This window comes from Bos indicus, chromosome 11 (genome assembly GCF_029378745.1).
Source record: "Bos indicus isolate NIAB-ARS_2022 breed Sahiwal x Tharparkar chromosome 11, NIAB-ARS_B.indTharparkar_mat_pri_1.0, whole genome shotgun sequence".
NCBI classification, from domain to species: domain Eukaryota; kingdom Metazoa; phylum Chordata; class Mammalia; order Artiodactyla; family Bovidae; genus Bos; species Bos indicus.
Window position 1 is genome coordinate 36,128,921 of NC_091770.1, and position 21,671 is coordinate 36,150,591.

At 37.0% G+C, this 21,671-nt stretch overlaps 1 protein-coding gene across 4 annotated transcripts in view; it reads right to left on the reverse strand.

Moving 5' to 3' along the window:
• ASB3 (ankyrin repeat and SOCS box containing 3) overlaps positions 1–21,671 on the reverse strand; it is a 118,352-nt gene that overhangs the window by 31,044 nt on the left and 65,637 nt on the right. For 3 of the 4 annotated variants that reach the window (XM_070798654.1, XM_070798655.1, XM_070798656.1), the window contains exons 4-8: positions 11,886–11,998; positions 11,156–11,291; positions 9,856–9,885; positions 8,413–8,590; positions 5,833–6,030 (exon numbers count right to left, since the gene is read on the reverse strand). In XM_070798654.1, coding sequence (XP_070654755.1) covers positions 5,833–6,030; positions 8,413–8,590; positions 9,856–9,885; positions 11,156–11,291; positions 11,886–11,998 — 655 coding nt within the window. The remainder of the gene's footprint in view (positions 1–5,832; positions 6,031–8,412; positions 8,591–9,855; positions 9,886–11,155; positions 11,292–11,885; positions 11,999–21,671) is intronic. The other variant, XM_019970132.2, reaches the window with a different exon arrangement.

Below are 21,671 nucleotides of genomic sequence, written 5' to 3' on the forward strand. Positions count from 1 at the left end.
GATCAGTGGTAAAGAAATCTGCCTGCCAATGCAGATGTGGGTTCAATCCCTGGTCCACGAAGATCTCACATACCATGAAGCAACTTAGCCCACGCACCACAACTATTGAGCTCTAGAGTTCAGGAACTGCAACTACTGAACCCACATGCCACAACTACTGAAGCCCTGTGCCCTAGAGCCCATGCTCCACAACAAGAAAAGATACCAAAAGGAGAAGACCACGTACCACAAAGAAGGGTAGCCTCGCTCCCTGTAACTAGAGAAAACCCCACTCAGCAACAAAGACTCAGCATAGCCAAAATAAAACTAAACAAAACTGGAGATCAAGATAGCAGAGCACTGAAACTGCAACTAGCCGTTGAACAACTACTGACAGGACACTGGAACTCACCAAAAAAAGATACCCCATGTCCAAAGACAAAGGAGAAACCACGACAAGACACCCCATCCACCAGAAGGCAGACAGAAGCAAGAAAATCCCACAGTCGCCAGAACGAAAACCATATCACAGAAAGTTAAGCAAAATGAAAAGGCAGAGGATCATGTCCCAGATGAAGGGATAAGATAAAAATCTCAGAAAAGCAACTAAATAAAATAGAGATAAGCAACCTTCCAGAAAAAGAATTCAGAATAATGACAGTGAAGATGATCCAGGATCTTGGAAACAGAATGGAGAAGATGCAAGAAATGTTTACCAAAGACCTAGAAGAACTAAAGAACAAACAGAGATGAACAATACACTGGAAGGAATCAACAGCAGAATAACTGAGGCAGAAGGACAGATAAGTGACTGGGAAGGCAGAATGGTGGAAATCACTGCCACAAAACAGAATATTAAAAAAAGGATGAAAAAAAAATATGAGGACAACCTAAAAGACCTCTAAGACAACATTAAATGCACCGACACTTGCATTATAGGATCCCAGAAGAGAGAGACAGGATCTGAGAAAATATTTGAAGAGATAATAGCTGAAAACTTGCCTTATTTGGGAAAGTAAATAGTCAACCACGTCCAAGAAGCACAGAGAGTCCCAGGCAGAATAAACCCAAGGAGGAACACATCAAGACACATAGTAATCAAACTGGTGAAAATTAAAGACAAAAATATTAAAGCAACAAACAACAAATAACATATAAGGGAACTCCCATAGGTTATCAGCTGATTTCTCAACAGAAACTCTACAAGCCAGTAGGGAATGGCACAATATATTTTAAAGTGATGAGGGAAGAACCTGCAACCAAGAATATTCTACCCAGCAAGGCTCTAGTACAGATTTGATGGAGAAATCAAAAGCTTTACAGACAAGTAAAAGTTAAGAGAATTCAGTACCACCAAACCAGCTTTACAACAAATGCTAAAGGAACTTCTCTAGGCAGGAAACACAAAAGGAGGATAAGATCTACACAAAATAAACTTGAAACAAATTAGAAAACCGTAATAGGATCATGCTGCTGCTGATGCTAAGTCACTTCAGTCGTGTCCGACTCTGTGCAACCCCGTAGACGGCAGCCCACCAGGCTCCCCCGTCCCTGGGATTCTCCAGGCAAGAACACTGGAGTGGGTTACCATTTCCTTCTCCAATGCATGAAAGTGAAAAGTAAAAGTGAAGTCATATCCGACTCTTAGCGACCCATGGACTGCAGCCTACCAGGCTCCTCTGTCCATGGGATTTTCCAGGCAAGAGTACTGGAGTGGGTTGCCATTGCCTTCTCCGAATAGGATCATATGTATTGATAATTATTTTAAATGTAAATGGATTAAATGCACCACCAAAAACACAGACTGGCCTGGGGCAGGGTGGGGGGAGAGACACGAAAAGATGTGCATGTATGCACTTCCACTTTCCGTATCACTCTACTTAATTCCCCAAACTGTATGTAATTACTTTATATTATTAGGTTAATCATGTTTCCATTATGGCTTACAATTGTAATTATTTTTTATTTTTTGGTCTGGTTACTGATTGTGAAAACTGATCAACATTTTTTACTTTGTGATGTTAGAAAAAAACTTATACCACTAAACTTATTATCTATTACCAAATATCTGAAAGTTCAAATATCTAATAATTAATTTTGGAAAATAGTCTTCCAAGTTCCCTGGTATTATTTTTGTGACCAAAACTCAAATTCTTATTCATAATTGGTAAATGTAATACAGGAAATTGATACACTGGCTTAAGAAGAAACAGAACAAAAAGCTATTTTTAAACAAAATTAGTCAATTGTCCTTTAGAAAGGTAATTCTAATTAATTTAAATAATTTTAAGTATGTAACCTAGAGAACTCAAATTTTCAGATGCATATTGAAAGAAATAAAAAAATTAACAAATTTTTCAATTTTTTTCCCCAGGCATTGTCTATGTTACCCTCTTGAAATACTAAAACAAAACCTACTGGGAGAATTGATAGTTTCCTTGCTCAATCAGGTTTACACTGAATTTCAAAATAATCAAATGATTTTCCCATTATATGTACAGCGATTACATGCAAACTAAGAATCTGACATTAGCTTATGTAAATGTATTACAAAGACTAAAAGTTTAATTGATGCTATTTTTAGATAAACAGAGGATGGCAAAAGATATGTCTTCTCCAGAAATGAAGAAGAGAATTAACCTTGATATTTTTTTTCTGATGTGCCAGACACTGCACAGTGCACTGTATGTATATACAAATATTAAATGTGAGCATATGTGATAATAAAGCTACCATCTCTTCGCCTTAGTCTCTTGGGAAATGTTTCCCTTTCAATTAAATTTCCCACTGGGTAGATAAATAATGGCAAAGATGTTTCAAAATTAAGTCTACTACCATGGCCCTGGCAAACAAATAAAAAGTAAACTGTAAAGACAGAGAGAATGTACCCTCATCAAAGAGATATTCTGATGTTTTGGCTTTTTTCCCTATGGACTAACAAATAGCATTTTCCAGCGAGTTTTCTTACTGAAAACCTACCTTACTAATTAAAAATACATTTGGTCCAATTATAAGTTCCCACATGGAAGCAAATACATGACAAGTCCTTTTAAAGTCACTAAAAAAGATTTCAGTTATGATACATAGGGCCACTTCACATAGCAACATTGCCAAGAATAGTAAAAAACAAAGTCTAATAGCTCATGTCTGTGACCAAAGACCACCATAAACCACAATGTTACTTCTTTAAGTTTCCAACAGTTTGATTATTTTGTAAGCATGCTTTTCTTTGAGCTTCTCATATTTTGGTTTACTTAGCTTCTTAAATTTATAAACTTGTGTTCTTATCTAATGTTGGGATGTGTTTGTCCATTATTGGTCACAATCTCCTTCTCCTCTCTTCTGGATCCTTATGACATGAATGTCAACACTGACGATATTGTCCCTCAGGTCCCTGAGGCTCTGTTCTTTTCTGTCCCCCCAATCTTCTTTTTCTCTGTTCTTCTGTTTGGATAATTTATATTGGTCTATCTGCAAGGTAACTGACTCTTTCCTCTGTCAATTCCATTCCACTATGAAGCTCATACAGCTAACTTTTCATTTCAGATATTACACTTTTCAGTTTTTATTAAAAAGTCCATTTGGTTCTAATTTTTACTTCTAAGCTGAAATATCTACCTTCCATTTATTTCAAGTGTGTTTACCTCATTACAACAGTTGTTTACAATTATTTGATATTTCCAACATCTACATCATCTCAGGGTTGACACATGTTAATTGTCTTTTCCCTCTAAAATTAGTCATATTTTTCTGGTTCTGTCAAGTAATTTTAGATTGTATCCTGGATATTATGAATAGTAATGCTGTGTGTAGACTCTGGGCCCTGGGTCCTGCTGTAATTCTTTGACCATAATACTGATTGTGTTTGTTTGTTTTAGCAGGTATATAACCTAGTTAGGTTTAGACTACAATTTCTTTTTCACCTCTACAGACAGTTACTTCAATGCAAATTCAGTTCTCAAGCCTTTGCTATGCTGCTTTGAGTCTGGCCCCACGAAATGTGCCACTTGGACCTGAGACTTGGGTGATAGTTCAAATCTTGTTGTCAATAATTTCTGCCCTGTGAATTCAAAGGTTGGATGGGCTTGATGTAGGTTTGTACACAGAATCAAGAAAACCTTTTCTCCAGCTCTCTTTCTCCAGAATTTCCCTCATACCCTGTCCCAGAGGGTTCTATTCTACCCAATTCCTCAGTCCAGAAAAACATTCATTTTAAGGTACTTTGGTGTTAATAGGAGCACTGCTATGGTTTAACATGTTTAATTCAAACTACACTTATAAGACGATGAGCTATGAGCTAAGCTGCTATGACAGAAGAACCAAAATATCATTCCTCCAAAAGCTAAGATGAAGGCTAAAACAGATTACTGATCTGCTGGACACACAGACATACAACTATACAAAACTATTATGTTCTTATCAAATAAAAAAATGTTCAATTCTAATCTAATAATAAAAAAAAATGGAGACATATATATAATGACAATTGAATCAACTAAAGTCAACAGTACAGCCCTAGTGAGGCAAACTAAAGTAACTAGGCCTCCTGTTTAGAAAGATAAAACCAAAGAAACTATACAGTGAACTATGAAATCATGAAAGTTATGCACAGAGTGGATCCCAGATACTAGATTAACCAAAACTTCAATACTCAGAGTACAGTGTGTACCTAGAAGCTTAAGTTCAGAACAAATAAAAATGAACTACTATAAACAGCAAATGTTGAGACAGTAGAGAAAGAAAAGCTTAGCAAATAAGTTCTTGATAAATTTTTAAGTCATAGCTAGCAATCCATAATGGTGAATTTAGGAAAGCCAATGAAATTTGAGATTAGCCCACAAACCTCTTTTGCATCATTAAAAATAACAGCTTCTAGCTGCACAACTTACTTTACTATTGGTTGGACCACAGATTTTACTCAATATGGCTTTTCTTACATAAAGCCTTTTTTTATTTATTCTATTTTAAAACCTTACGAGTCAGATAGACAAATCTTGTCTAGTTTGGCCAGAAGCTAATCAATAATCTATCAATAATTCTTCCTTTATTCTACTTGCAGGATCATGGTAGATTAGCAAAAGAAACATTAAAATTTTTAAATGTGTGACCTACAGAAATAAATGCTATATACCAAATACATTAAAAGTGCTATAATATCTATAAAAATAAAGTTTTATTTTAGATTCTTAACAAGTCTTATAAATTTCAAATGACAAATAACCTGAAACAGTCAATACAATACTTGACAAATTTTAAAATCTTTTTTATCTTTTTATCTCAGTTTTACTGAGGTATAACTGACAAATAAGATTGCAAGATATTTAAAGTATAAAATGTGGTGATTTGATACACATATACATCATAGAAACATTCACCGCCTCATATAATTATCTTTTTGACAGCATTTAAGTTCTACTCTCAGCAAATTTCAATTCTATAATTCAATGTTGTCAGTTATAGTCACCATGTTAAACATTAAATCCTCAGGCCTTAGTCACTGTATAACTTAAAGTTTGTTTTAATTCTTGAAGTGTTTTGAAGATCTGAGACATCAGAGAATTCCTGCATTTACTTTAATATATTAAATATTTCCCCTAAAACTGCTACACCAAAAAATATCATCCAGCTCCAAAGAGAAAAGGAAAAAAACCTGACATCATCACCTTGTCTTTGTTATAGTTTGATTAGTGAAACAATCAAAGGTACATCATAGAAGCTTTTGTTTTTGTCTGTTTTTCTGTTTTTAAGTTCCCAATTTAGCTCTAAGACATGCTATTTTATCACAAAAGAAAGTCATTTGGAAACACATCTCCATACAGCCAAAAAGAATGAAAGTAAAGTAGATATACATACTCCTTTTGGAAAGCCATACACAAGGGAGAACTGAATCCAAAGACGAGGCACATCTGGGCATCTGGGCTGTAGCCAGACTGGAGCAACATTTCCAGGCACTCCTCATGCCCTCCAAGCACTGCTGAGTACACAGGACTCACTTTGTTTGGCCCAGTGTCACAAACCCGGTTAGTGAGTGGTATTAACAAGTCCAAGATTCTGCCAATACACAAATTCAGGAGTATGTTTCTGTATATACATAATTGCAGACATTTCTACAGGACATAGTTTGAGTCACCCATTGATTGAATTTAAGAAGTCTGTCTGTCTTCCGTGTACTTTCTACGTACAATAAATTATTACAAGCTACATACTCCAAAATGCTTATTACTGTTGCTTCATAAGAAGGCCCTTAAACATATTTGAAACAGAACTAAATAATGTTCCTATAAAAGTAAATAGATAACATATTGTCCTTTTTAATTTTTTTACTAATTGTTTACATTACCACCACTACTCAAGTCCCCAAAATTCAAATTTTATATGAGATGTTTTAGGATCTAATAAATTATTTAAAACTTCATTACACTAAATACAAACATATCAAGACAATAAATTATTTTCCTTTGTAAAGTAGCAACCAAAGTTTTATTTTTCTAATTAGTAAGAATTTTTTAGGATGATAAGAGACATGAAATGAACCGTATTTACATCAGGAAGAAATCAGAATTTCTGCTAAAATATTCTATTCTCAGAAAAGAAGATGAGTTCTTTTATGTGTTATGGCAGATTTATTTAAAAGACTGGTTGCTAACTAGAGAAAGTTCTAAACAAAAATCATTAAAAAGTTCTTAGATTATTTGTAGACTTACCTCCAGAACTCAGCTGGAGAGAAGGGACTAGCCTACACTATAAGGATAATATAAGCCAGAAATTGTCCTCTTTCTGGGAAAAGAAAGGCAGAGCTACACCAAAGTATATTTATAACATTCTTTCTCCTTGCCACTTTTCCTTAGGTAAAATAGGACTAAGATAACAATATTTAAGGAGAACCTATATTTACTATGAAGAAAATCATCAGTGACCAACAGAATTCTCAAAATTGAGAACAAATAAGGGTAAATTCTCAAGAGGGTTCTGAAATCAATTTAAAGCTCAGAGTATAACTGTAGATTTATGATTAAATAAAATACCAAGAGTTAAGAAAAACATCAAATTTTTAAACCTAAGTATTTTGCTAAAATAAAGAACCTGTCGAGTGTCTCTTACATGTAAAAAATGTGTTAAAAATGTTTAAGTGAGTTGGAAAAAATATACTCTTCAGTTCAGTTCAGTAGCTCAGTCGTGTCCGACTCTTTGCAACCCCATGGATTGCAGCATGCCAGGCCTTCCTGTCCATGACCAAACTCTTCAACAAGGCACAAACAAAGATTACAAATATGTTTAAGAAAATCGTAAAATACCATGACACCTAGTGGCATAATAACCTAATTACAGCATCTGCTTTTCTACTATACAAACATATTAAATACTAAAGACAAGACCATTTCACTATTACTTTTTAAATTAAATAATACTAACAATAGCTTGGAGAAGGCAATGGCAACCCATTCCAGTACTCTTGCCTGGAAAATCCCATGGATGGAAGAGCCTGCTAGGCTGCAGTCCATGGGGTCGCTAAGAGTCAGACACGACTGAGCGACTTCACTTTCACTTTCCACTTTCATGCATTGGAGAAGGAAATGGCAACCCACTCCAGTGTTCTTGCCTGGAGAATCCCATGGACGGAGAAGCCTGGTGGGCTGCAGTCCATGGGGTCGCACAGAGTCGGACACGACTGAAGCGACGCAGCAACAACAGCAATAGCAACAACAATAGCTATAAAAATTACTACTGCAGTAATAAGACTCTAAAAACTTTAAATATATACTTTTAAAAACTGTTTGGTACCAATCTATATTAAGATAGGCTGCCATATTCTCAAGGTAAAACCAGGTTTAATAATTTCTAAGATTCTTAGAACTCCCAATTTCAGGGAGTTTCAACTTTCTTTAAGTCTCTCTCTCCCCAAAAATTTCATTTGAGTTTCTGGCTAGGGAAGAAGAATAACAGGGGCAGAATAAAGAACCAGGTTGAATTTGAAATCAGACAAAGAGAAGTCCAGTCAAAGGGTTCAAGATGTGGAGGACTGCCTAGACCCCACGAAAAAGAACTCCAACAGAGATCACAAATCCAAAACCTTTCTGGGGTCAGGGAGGTAATATAAGTACATTGAATAAAGTCATCAGATCAGTACCTCAAGATGTCTAGGATAAAACTGGAAAGGAGTGGAAGAGTAGCTTAAGCAAGTCAGAGGGAAGATTTAACACCCTGAGACAGTCTCCTGGGCCATTCTGCCTCACTCTAAGAAAGTGCAAGACTAAGAACTTCAGGGGATGGCATGGGAGACAGATGCGGGGGTGGACCTAACCATTAAGCAAATCAGTAGAGAAGGGAATATCAAAGATTATGCCTGGAGGTAAAGGGTCTGGTCCAGAAGATCTAATTTCTTACTAGCTCTGAATTATGAGACCATTTTTACTTTTCATTTTTAGCACTTACTTTGTATGGCCCATCTGTGAGGCTGCATGTATAGGTAGCTGCCAACTGTCCTCATTACAGTAAAGATCAGGATCTGCCCCACTGGAGAGCAAAAGCTCCACACATTCTGTGTGGCCCTCTTGAGCAGCAATGAACAAGGGAGTAGCTTTGTCCAAGGCTTGACAATTGACATCTGCACCTAAAATAAAACATTTAACATATAACCCTCTTTAATGCAAAAATAAAAGAAGACAAGCAACCAACAATTCAAAGCAACTACCTTAAAAGGGCTTTCATAGTACAACAGATTGTCCTCCTTAATGGATACTGTTGTTGAAACATTAATTTTCAATTTCTTATTGGTAATCATTTAAATTGTTTTTGCTTTTATGTTAACAAGATAAAAAAGATTAATATTTTAGAATTCATTTTTAAGCTAAAATATGAATTTTACCCTATGAAGGATTCATTTCATTCTAATCCTTCCTCCAACAAACACTCTGAGGGTCTAATAAGCAATCATTTAAAAAAAAATGCAAATCATCAAATACGGATAACATTTCTGATCATTATTGAAAGAATAAGAAAAAAAATCTAAATTATCAGACTTTATAGATGCCACTAATTGATTCAGGCTGAGTCATAAAAAAAATCCCAGCAGAAATGATATACACAGGGGCTATAACTTTAAACTAATGTTGACTATACTCTCTATTACATTCCTTTTCTTCATGACCAGTGTGTGATGAACAGAGCCCACAATAAAAGGAAAAGGCTCTATTTAAATGGGTTTCTACGCTGAATTTTTAAGCATAAATCTAATCAATTATTTAGAAGCAAACGTATAAAGATGTGAAAAAGTTTAGTGACCTCAATTTCTGTGAAGGTTTCAAAAATAGCAGACTTCCTCAAACTTTTCTCATTGACAAATAATGTGCTAAGTATGCTAAGTATGTGTGTGTTAATACATGACCATGAAAATGTTTAAATTTCTGGAATACACCTCAGTGGAAAAATCATCATCCTCAAGGGGGAAGACAATTTTTTATTTAAAAGGAGGTTTCATAAATACACCTTGAATAAACCAAAGCCCTGACATGGGTTAAGAACAATGCAAAATACAAATGGTAAGTCAGAATTCACGGAAGGGTCAGAAATTCCAACTGGGTATTCAACACGTCTAGATACATTGAATCTTCTTGACTTGTACAAGGTGGATGCCTCACCTACTGTCATCATTAGAAAGAAATGAACACTATAGCTGAGGAAAGATTAAGTCAAAAAAGAAACCTACTTAACTTTCGTTTTTAAGCAATATTTTGTTTTGATTGACAATTTTAATGTATAAGAATAAGGAACCAGTCTTTGTAAAATTTCAGATAAAAAAAGTTGGATAATGAGGAAGAATTCACTGAAAGTCATTTTAAAGAGTTAGAAACATGTATAGTTACATTATAAACATACCTATATACCTTTCCAACTTGCTGTTCATAACTATTCAGAGAGGACAAAAAAAAAAACAAAAAACAGGTGCTTAGTGTTCCAGGAGACAGGCTTAGCATGAGGAGAGAGTAACTAACCTGCAATTTAACCTATTTCATTCTAAGTATTACACACTAATAATTGGAATTTTAGGGACTGGAAGTCATAAAATGCATCATGACAGTCTGTGGGAAGGTACAGCACAGAAGAAGGAAGATGAGAAATCAAAGTCCTGTGTCCGAGTCCCGATTCCACCAGTGAATAGCTTCTATTGTAGATCTTTGGCACGTCACTTAAACAGCTCGGAGTCTGGGATTCTTAATACAACAACAAAACACATGCTTGAATAAATGATTTTAGGGATTATCTCAACTCCAAAGATTTACAGACCTGATATTTGTAACATATCTTAATTTTACACTTAACGAATGCTTGTTTCTCTTGCTTACTATGTCAACTTGAGTATTTCAAGGTTTATAAGGAGAAAGCAGAAATAAGAAAATATGTGCTCTAAATAAACTTCGTTTTGGTAATTTATTAAAAGTTTAGATATTATAGAAGATATGTGAAAAGCCTAGGTATTAAAAAAACATTGTGTGGTGGCAAATCTGGTGTCTCTCCCATCTGCTCTTGACTACCCATGTTTTGTCAGGTTAGCACTGTGCGCACAGCAATGGTGTCAGAAGAACTGAAGAGCCCTTATATAACAAATGTTTCTGGTCACAGAAATTTCACAGAGTAATAAGCATGCCACCTTAACACCATCTTCTCTGACAGTGCTGAATATGTAATGGTTGTCACTGAAAAACTTTTAAGCAGGTTTATGTTGCTATTTATTAACATAATAGTGTAAACAGGCTTTGAAATAAACCCACTTAAATATCACACAATTAACCAAAATACACAAGTCAGAGGGTTAATGTACAAAATAGCTATCTAAAAGATTAATTAAGACTGTATTAGTCATGTACCCGAGAAAGTTGGAACCGTTCAAGTAGCTATAATGAAGGACAGCCCCATCATTCAACTTGCCAATAAACCTGCTTTAGCAATAGATCATTAAGAGGTTCTCCTGAGGTAAGTTAGTAGTTGCACATTGTATCATGTTAGTTAATAGAGACTTAGTAACCAGGCTTACAAATTAACTTGTACGTACTCTTATTTACCACTAACATAAAACAATAAATTTCAGAACCTGATTTATATTTAGTTAAGAATTACTCTTCCTAGGAAGAAACAGCATTAAACTCATGATCGTAATAGTGCAAAGGATCAGTCTTACCCGATGATATAAGTATGCTCAAGCTTTCTAGCTTGCCATACTGAGCAGCCACAAATAAAGGTGTGATTCCAAAGTCATCCTGGCATTCCTTGTTTGCTCCTTTTTTAAGAAGCAATTTTATGATCTCAGCATTTCCCTAAGGCACAGATTCATATTTTAAATAAGACAAAACAAAAAAAATAGAAGATATCTCTTTTTTTATTATTGTGTGTATATGTGCTTTTTATCCTCACTAAAGGAAAACTCTTTTTTTAAAGTGTTTTGGGCAATGGGAAGAAAGTGTTAATCATTATTCTGTACCTTAAGCTAGCCCATTAAACATAAACAGATAAAACAACGATCTCTAGGAATTAGAATCCTTATAAAATCCTGCAAAATTAGTTTGCAAGCCCAAGTACTAAGGTGTTATCACAGTTATCTAAACAAAGTGCTATAAATATAATAAGCCATTGCTCACTATCAATTTATATATCCCAAATATTCTGATGGCCTCTTAACTATGCTATCAACATTTGAAAAACTTACATAATCCCTGCAGCCCAAAGCTGCTAGAACTACTAGAGCAGCAGGCTTATTCAGAATGATCATTACCATTTAGACTGCCTTTCTGTACTGCATGAACCACCATAAATCACAGGCAAGTAGGAAGCAAAGACTGTATAGAATTGTCATTTTAAAAGGGTAAAACACACAATTTACATGGAAATGAAATAATAAATGCAGAGTTTACCTGAAAACTAGCCTGGTGCAAGGCGTTCCATCCACACATAGAATGGGATCCATTAACATTTGCTCCATATCGAAGCAGCAGCCTTAACACATCTATCTGTCCATTTTCAACAGCTGCAACACAGCAGTTAAAAAAATTATCATCAGTAAAAAGGCATGTTTGTACGACTGGGCACTTTGGTGATGTTTCCATCATTTATTCACCCAGAACTCACAATACTGTGAACATTCCTATCAACAAATCAAAACATATGTGTACTCCTTGTTCAAGTATAAAACATTTATCACAATTATCTCAACCCAAATCCATTAATATATATACTCTTTTGGGACACACACAAAATTATTGTCAATTGTATCTTAAAAGATATAGAGGAAATGGAAGCAAGAGGCAAATATTTATTCTCTCTGATAATGGAGACAGTATGTTTCTATTTTGTTAAAAATGTAACTGGAAGGGGCATGGGATGAACAGGTAAGAAGAAACAGCATCAGTCTGGAGAAACAGTCTCAAAAGAATTGGAACCTTGGCTACTATTACCATTTCATCACAAATGACAAGAGTAACTGACAAGCAAACTGAAAGCATAATACTCCAAGTCTGTACTTTAGATATTTTTAGCATAATAAACAACAATCTTTGTTACAATGATGTTCTTTTATTAACCAATGAAAATTTAGTAGAACTCTGCTTATTTGAACTAAAAGGGGACTCCAGACAAACTTAGGAGTGTTGTTAAAGAAATGCATATTATTTCACTACAGTAAATGAAACGAATAACTCCCAAGTTGCCACTACAATAGATTATTTGAAGGAAGAGTTTGCATGCCTATAGAGACCTAAAATCACTGCAGATGGTGACTGCAGCCATGAAATTAAAAGACATTTACTCCTTGGAAGAAAAGTTATGACCAACCTAGATAGCATATTGAAAAGCAGAGACATTACTTTGCCAACAAAGATCCGCCTAGTCAAGGCTCTGGTTTTTCCAGTGGGCATGTATGGATGTGAGAGTTGGACGGTGAAGAAAGGTGAGTGGCAAAAAATTGATGCTTTTGAACTGTGGTGTTGGAGAAGACTCTTGAGAGTCCCTTGGACTGCAAGGAGATCCAACCAGTCCATTCTGAAGGAGATCAGCCCTGGGATTTCTTTGGAAGGAATGATGCTAAGACTGAAACTCCAGTACTTTGGCCACCTCATGCAAAGAGCTGACTCATTGGAAAAGACTCTGATGCTGGGAGGGATTGGGGGCAGGAGGAGAAGGGGACGACAGAGGACAAGACGGCTGGATGGCATCACTGACTCAATGAACGTGAGTTTGAGTGAACTCCAGGAGTTGGTGATGGACAGGGAAGCCTGGCGTGCTGCAATTCATGGGGTTGCAGAGTCGGACACGACTGAGCGACTGAACTGAACAGAACTGAACTGAACCCTACCTAATGAGGATGGACATAGGTATAATGCTATTAACTTGATACAACAAACAGTGGGGCTGAACTTTAACAGTATTATCCACCACAATATTTTGTTAAATTCTGGAGGAGTTAATGAAAAAATAGACACCAGAAGATAGTTGGACATTAACAAAATAAGTACACACACACACCATTAGCAAATTATGTACACTGTGAATTCTGTAGGTATCAGGCTATTACACTAACTTTTTAGAACTGTAACTGTGAAGAAATATCAGTACCTACAAGGATAGCAGAGATGTATAAAGGAAGCTCTGATTTCTGTGCCTGATGATGGGAAACGTGTTTTGAAAAACAAGATTTTTAATTTCATTTCAAGCATACAGTTATTCTGTATCTTCTACTGTTGTAGGAGGCAAGAAGTTAGAATCAACAAGTCTCAGTCAAAAGTTAAAAAGGCACTAGACACTCGGGCAAAGGACCACACTTGAAAAATGGTAATATAGATGAAACAATGGGAAGATAAAATCCTTAAATTTCCCTCATGAGGATAAAGAAGTTCTTTAAGCAAGAATTCTCTTATACTGGAAGGTTTCAGATATTCAAACACCTTGGTTGAGATAGTATCACTGAAGTAGTTTAACCTAACTTCTCTTATTTCTAAGTGAATATTCAAGGACATTTTATCAGGCAAAGAATGACAGTTTTTCAAGCTAAGTTATTTTTCTATAATCAATTAAAATCAACCTATTTTGGGGTGGAGGTCAGGATAGAAAGGAAGTAAATTTGTTTCATATCCAATTCATACATCATTATCAGTGACTGCTGGCAAAAATCACTCTACAGTCAAGACCCTGAGTTGAAGATTATCAGGTTGTCAGTGGTGATATATGAAACAGAGTGAAAATAAGATTGTTTCCATGAATTAGGCTGGCCTTCTAAAAATGAAAGTCAAAAAAAATTTTGTTTTATTAAATACAGTACAGAAGTCAGAGAGAAAAATTTTAGTATCATAAATACACTAAGATATCTGATTTCTGTATGTCTAGTGAAAAAATTTCTCAGTGGCAAAGTAGTATTTTTATACCTTTGGCTAATTATCTCAAAACAAAGCAACTGGTTAACTAATAGGTAATAATTAAAAAATAGTGGTTTAGAAAAGTGTATTTAGAGCTTACACCCTACTGAGACAGGCTGAGACCTAAGACCCACTATCATGCTTGCACCTGGACAAACATCTCCTCCAGCAACAATAGCAATAGATTGTGTGGTACTAAAAAGAACTGTATGCGTGCATAGATGGAGCAAATTCTGGACAAAAGAGACTAAAAAACCCAAATGCCACTTCTGAAGAGCCTAGAGCAAAAGGGGGTCGGGGGCAAAAGTAGGGTACTGTGCAGGCCCCCTGCACACAACACCACATAAGACGCTGGCAAGCTACCTAAGCCACTCCTCTGGCCCAAACTCTCCTCACTCTCCTACCCACATCCCACATAAGGAACAAGCTCGCCCCCACTCAGGAAATGAGCAAGGGAATCTGCTGTTTGTTCTCACTCCCACTGCTATAGCAGGGGCTCCAATAAAGCCTTGCTTGAATTTCTAGTCTGGCCTCTGATCAATTTCTATTGGTTAAGGAGGCCAAGAACCCTGGCTGGTAACACTACCATCAAAGCCTCTCCTTTGGAAGAACTGAGTAACTTCTTATTCTTATATAACAAGTTAACAAACTGGAGGGGCAGTGGGAACCATTCCATGACCAAGTGTATTATGCTTCAGTAAAAGTTAATTTAAAAAAATACCCAAACTTGAACTTAATATTTGTTCCTCCTTATCATAAGGAAACTATGCTTCTTGAGGAGAGAAACTGGGTCTCCTTCCCCTTACGTGCTCAAGGCCAATCTCAGACAGAAGACCAACAACAAATAAGCATTGACTAGGTGAATGAAACATAAATATCTAAAATAAAATGAGATTTTCTCTTTTTAAGAATTCATTCCTCTCCAAACAGAACAGGTTTCAGAACTGTATTTCTTGATATGACAATATAACGGCACTAAACGAGCCATTGTAACAGTAGAAAACAGAGAACAACTTTTTCTAGTATTAAACCATAGGCAAAAGACTGTGACTCCTAAAGAAAGGGAAGGAAATACATGAGGTGAGATCCATGATGATCCCAGCCATCTGCCTGGGGACATTTCTAGATTATGGGGCAGTGAGCTAAAGTCCAGGCATAAAAAGAATAAGGTTGAAGAAAGAATACTCCAAGAACAGGAAACAGCCCAGAAGAGTGCAGCAGTCCACTGAGCTGAGGAAGAGATCAGAGTTTAAGCAGTTGAAATTGGTGGGGCAAAGCCCAAAAGAAAAGAGAACTGTGCAGAGGGGAAGTCCCACTGTGGAAGTCTGCAAAGAATCCTTCCTGAGGTTCGGGTTACACATGTACAAGGAAGATGAATTTTACCAGAGAACTGCTAAAGAGTTAAGAGTGGAACAGACAACCAGAAGACAAACAGTGCTGAGGGGCAGTGGAACTTCTAGGAGTTCTGGCCCGCTCAGAGTGGTGAAACCACATGGCTTGCTACTTCAATACCTCATTAACACTCCGGGCATCTACCTAAGAAATCCAAAAGGCAGAGCCCTCGGAATAAAGACCACATCTAAGAATAAGCACTACTCTAGACCTTCTCTGCTGCGGCTGCTACTGCTGCTAAGTCCCTTCAGTCATGTCCGACTCTGTGCGACCCCATAGACGGCAGCCCACCAGGCTCCCCCGTCCCTGGGATTCTCCAGGCAAGAACACTGGAGCAGGTTGCCATTTCCTTCTCCCATGCATGAAAGTGAAAAGTGAAAAGTGAAAATGAAGTCGTTCAGTCGTGTCTGACTCTTAGTGACCCCATGGACTGCAGCCTACCAGGCTCCTCCATCTATGGGATTTTCCAGATCTTCTCTAACAAAACCTAAAATAAGCTCTGATCAGAATGCAGGCAGAGGATGGGAGTTGAGTCCTCCTGGAGGTCAGACCTGGAAAATATGATCTCAACAGAGCATAAAACCAAATCTAAACATATTTAAGGTGATAAGCCAATAAATAATCTATTATTTAAAAAAAGAAAAAAATCATTATTTCTCAGAGGATAACAAAATTCAAGTCTCTATGAAATACTATCCACAATGTCCAGTATACAAGTCAGAAAGTAGTAAGGAGAAACTAACCCCAAGACGGTCCAGATTCTGGATTGAATAGATTAACTAAAGCAGCTACTATAAAAATATATTAATATCTATGGTATACAGAGAGCCTAGAGAGAGAATCTGAGCAGAGGGAAAAAACTTTAAAAAAAAAAAAAAAAGAACCAAATGGAAATTCTAGAACTGAAAAAACAAATAGATGTGCTTGAAAGAGCAGAGATAGTAGAAGAGTTGATGATCTTGAAGACATTAATATAAATCATCCAATCTAAAGAAATGAGAGAGGAAAAAAAAACACTAAAGGAAAACCAACCGTATATCAGGGCCCTGTGCACAACATCAAACAGTGCACCATACATTAGCTGGAGTCCCAAAAGGAGAAAAGAATAAGAATCAGGCACCAAAAAAACACAGTTGAAGAAATAATGCCTGAAATTTTACAAAATTTGATTTTAAAAACAAAAACAAAAGCCATATTCACTTACAGATCCCAGAAAATCAGCAAACCAGTGTTTTGGAAGTAGTCACTGTACTTAAGACTTCACATTACATGTAAGTTAAGGATGACTATATACACATACTTGACAGCTCTGTGGAAGAATTTAAATGATTATAAAAGGGGGTGCAAACAACAAGCCAATAAAATCAACTTAGCTATAATAATAGTTAATTTTTTTCCAGGGCTCTTCAGTTCAGTTCAGTTCATTCACTCAGTCATGTCCCACTCTTTGCAACCCCATGAACTGCAGCACGCCAGACCTTCCTGTCCATCAACAACTCCTGGAGTTTACCCAAAATCATGTCCGTTGTGTCGGTGATATTATGCAACCATCTCATCCTCTGTTGTCCAGCATCAGGGTCTTTTCAAATGAGTCAGTTCTTGGCATCTGGTAACCAAAGTATTGAAGTTTCAGCTTCAGCATCAGTCCTTCCAATGAATGTTCAGGACTGATTTCCTTTAGGATGGACTGGTTAGATCTCCTTGCAGTCCAAGGGACTCTCAAGAGTCTTCTCCAACACCACAGTTCAAAAGCATCAATTCTTCGGGGCTCAGCTTTCTTTATATTCTAACTCTCACATACATACATGACTACTGGAAAAATCATAGCCTTGACTAGATGGAACTTTGTTGAGAAAAGTCTTTGCTTTTTAATATGCTCTCTAGGTTGGGAGAAGGCAATGGCAACCCACTCCAGTACTCTTGCCTGGAAAATCCCATGGACAGAGGAGCCTGGTGGGCTGCAGTCCATGGCGTGGCTAAGAGTCGGACACAACTGAGTGGCTTCACTTTCACTTTTCACTTTCATCCACTGGAGAAGGAAATGGTAACCCACTCCAGTGTTCTTGCCTGGTGAATCTCAGGGACAGGGGAGCCTGGTAGGCTGTGGTCTATGGGGTCACACAGAGTCAGACACTACTGAAGCAACTTAGCAGCAGCAGCAGCAGGTTGGTCATAACTTTCCTTCCAAGGAGTCTTATTTCATGGCTGCAATCACCATCTGCAGTGATTTTGGAGCCCAAAAATATAAAGTCTGATACTGTTTCCACTGTTTCTCCATCTATTTCCCATGAAGTGATGGGGCCAGATGCCATGATCTTAGTTTTCTGAATGTTGAGTTTAAAGCCAACTTTTTCACTCTCCTCTTTCTCGTTCATCAAGAGGCTCTTTAGTTCTTCTTCACTTTCTGCCATAAGGGTGGTGTCATCTGCATATCTGAGGTTATTGATATTTCTCCCGGCAATCTTGATTCCAGCTTGTGCTTCATCCAGCCCAGCGTTTCTCATGATGTACTCTGCATAGAAGTTAAATAAGCAGGGTGACAATATACAGCCTTGACGTATTCCTTTTCCTATTTGGAACCAGTCTGTTGTTCCATGTCCAGTTCTAACAGTTGCTTCCTGACCTGCCTACAGGTTTCTTAAGAGGCAGGTCAGGTGGTCTGGTATTCTCATCTCTTTCAGAATTTTCCACAATTTATTGTGATCCACACAGTCAAAGGCTTTGGCATAGTCAATAAAGCAGAAATAGATGTTTTTCTGGAACTCTCTTGTTTTTTCAATAATCCAACAGATGTTGGCAATGTGATCTCTCATTCCTCTGCCTTTTCTAAATCCAGCTTGAACATCTGGAAGTTCACGGTTCATGTATTGCTGAAGCCTGGAGAATTTCGAGGATTACTTTACTAGTGTGTGAGATGAGTGCAACTGTGCGGTAGTTTGAGCATTCTTTGGCATTGCCTTTCTTTGGGATTGGAATGAAAACTGACCTTTTCCAATCCAGGGCTCTTATTTGCATTCAAAAGAAAACTGACCATTTTACCACGTCCTTTAAGACTCAGCAATAGTCAAATTAATCCAATCGTTCAACCGTGCCAAAGATAGTACTAAGCACAAGAGGCATAGAAAGCAATCAACCTACAAAGCAGTTGCCTTCATGGAACTTCTATTCTAGCGGGACTGATAATACGTAAGCACACGGATAAAATAAGTTCTGACAAAAGTAACTGTGAAATTATTTTTTGAAAAAAAAGTGAAACTAACCAGGTAAAGTAACAGGCAGTAACTGAGTTTGAGAATGCTATGGTCTGATCTCGGAAGCTAAGCAGGGTCGGATCTGGTTAGTACTTGGTTGGGAGAATGCCACGGTAGAAAATGGGACAGACATCATCTCTTTGAAACAGAAACTTCTGAACAGAGAAATGAGAGAGAAGAAGCAGTAAGCATGCAAAAAAGTGGAAGGCGAGTACTCCAAACAGGAAATAGGAAGTATAAAGGCAGTGAGGTAGAAGAGCTGAGTATGCGTAAGGAATAATAAGATGGTCAGGAGAGGAAATAAAGCAACAAAGGTACAAAGAAGTCAAATTTTGTGAGCCCTGAAAAAAGTTAGGTGTTTTTGCTTTTTTTTTTTTTAAGGAAAAATGAATTTGTAGAAACTTCTAGGAGCACAGCTCATCACCTGCTTGTTCAGAACATAAATCTTGAGGAGTTGAGTGATCTGCCCAATATCACAGAGCTAATGTCTATCAGACTGGAGACCAAGCTTCCCAGCTATTAGTTAGGACTCCCTCAACTAGTCCCGGTAATATTAAAAAGAATAGGAGTCAGCAAACTTTCTGTAAAGAGCCAGAAAATATAGACAGTCCTCAACTTAAGATGGTTCAGCAACGATTTTTTGACTTTTACAATGATGTAAAAGGGAGACACATTCAGAAGAAACTGCACTTTGAATTTTGATATTTTCCTGGGCTAGCAACATGTGGTATGACCATCTCTCACAACACTGGACAGTGGCAGCAAGCTGCAGCTCCCCATCAGACAGCCACCAAATCATGAGGATAAACAAATGACACACTCACAACCATTCTGTTTTTCACTTTCAGTATAGTTTCAATAAGTTACATGAGATATTTAACACTTTATTATAACATAAGCTTTGTGTAAGATGTTTGTGCCTAATGTAAGGCACAATGTAGGCTAATGAACGTGTTATGAGCACATTTAAGGTAGGCTAGACTAGGCAATGACGTCCGGTAGGCTAGATGTATTAAGTGGATTTTTAACTTACAACATTTTAAGCTTACAGTGGGTTTACTGGGATGTAACCCTTTCCTAAGTTGAGGAAGATCTGAATTCTATTTCATCTAGTTTCTCTGGTTCAACATTATATTTATAAGATTTGTCAGTATTATTGCCTCCAGTTGCCGATCACTCCTTTTTGTTGCTGTATACCATTTCATTGTGTAAACAGAACACAATTTATTTACCTGTTCTATTGCTGGTAGATGCTATTTGGATAGCTTTCTGTCTGGGGCTGTTAAAGAGTGTGCAACAATAAGAATATTCTAGTACATGTCACTTTTAGTGAACACTGATACACATTACTTTTGCATATATTCCTAAGGACAGAATTGTTGGGACAAAAGATTTGTACATATTTAGCTTTAGTAAATTCTTCCAAACAGTTTCTCTAAGTGGCTAAAACAAATTCACACTCCCATCAGCAATCTATCTTCCAGTTGCTCCACATCCTCATAAGCACTTCAATCTTTTCTTTTTTAGCCATTCTGGTAGATGTGTAATGTTTACTCTTACCTTAAGCATCAGTTACCTTAAATTCTCTTTGAAAGTTGTCGAGATATGAATAAATAAACAAAATATAACACTGTCTTTGTTCTGAGTTCCTTTGGGACTCATTAACTTGGGTACAAGTCAAGTCATGTTAACTGTAAACTAAAATTTCAAATCCTGACATTGGGGTTACCGAAGAAACAATTTGATAATAGCTATAACTGGCTGACAGTACACAGAGTTCACTATATTATGTTCTCTTTTCAAATACATTTTAAATGCTTCACAATAAAAGTTTTTAGTATTTTTCACTAGCTCATGGCCCCACCTGCATTATATGGAAACTGCCTTACCTAACAAATTCTACCCCAACAAAGACTTCTAGTCTCCTAAACCTCTCATCTTCTGCTCTGAGACACCTTCCTGGTGGTTCACAGTTGTAAAGGCCATTTGAAGTTTATAACTGGCACAGTGCCAACGAGAATGTCACCCAGGCCATAGGCTTATCTCCCAATTCTGAATATGCAAGATGCCAAAGTACTGCTGGTTTCCCTGCAGTCCTACTGTATAGGCAACATGCTATGTATCTGAGCACCCGTGGAAAAGATGCCCTGTACCCTAAACTTCAACATGTTCTGTCCCTAAGCCTCCTACAGTGTAGGGCCACTAATAACCCTGTGCCTCTCAGAGCTGCTCACAGAAACATATCCTTCACCTTCTGCTTTCAGCTCCTTTCACTACAGGGCTCAAATATGAATTCCAGGCTGTTCTTCAATACCCATGTTTCCCAAAAGCCCCCCTACCTCCCGGTCACGCAAATAAAAATCCCCACCTGAAAACCATTAATTCTACCCCCAAATTTGCCATCTACTGGTTCATGCTCACACAAATGCTCAGATGTCTCAAACATATCGAATTATAATTTAGGATCATAATGGTGTCCTAACTCTAATGGAAAGAACACAGACTGTGTAGTCAGGCACTCTGCCCAGCTATGAGCAATTTATTCCCTCATTCACACTTATAAAATAGGACTAATCTACTTACCTAGGGGTTTTTATTTTGACTAGATAATTAATATAAGTAAATATAGTAAGTGCTCAATAAATGTTCC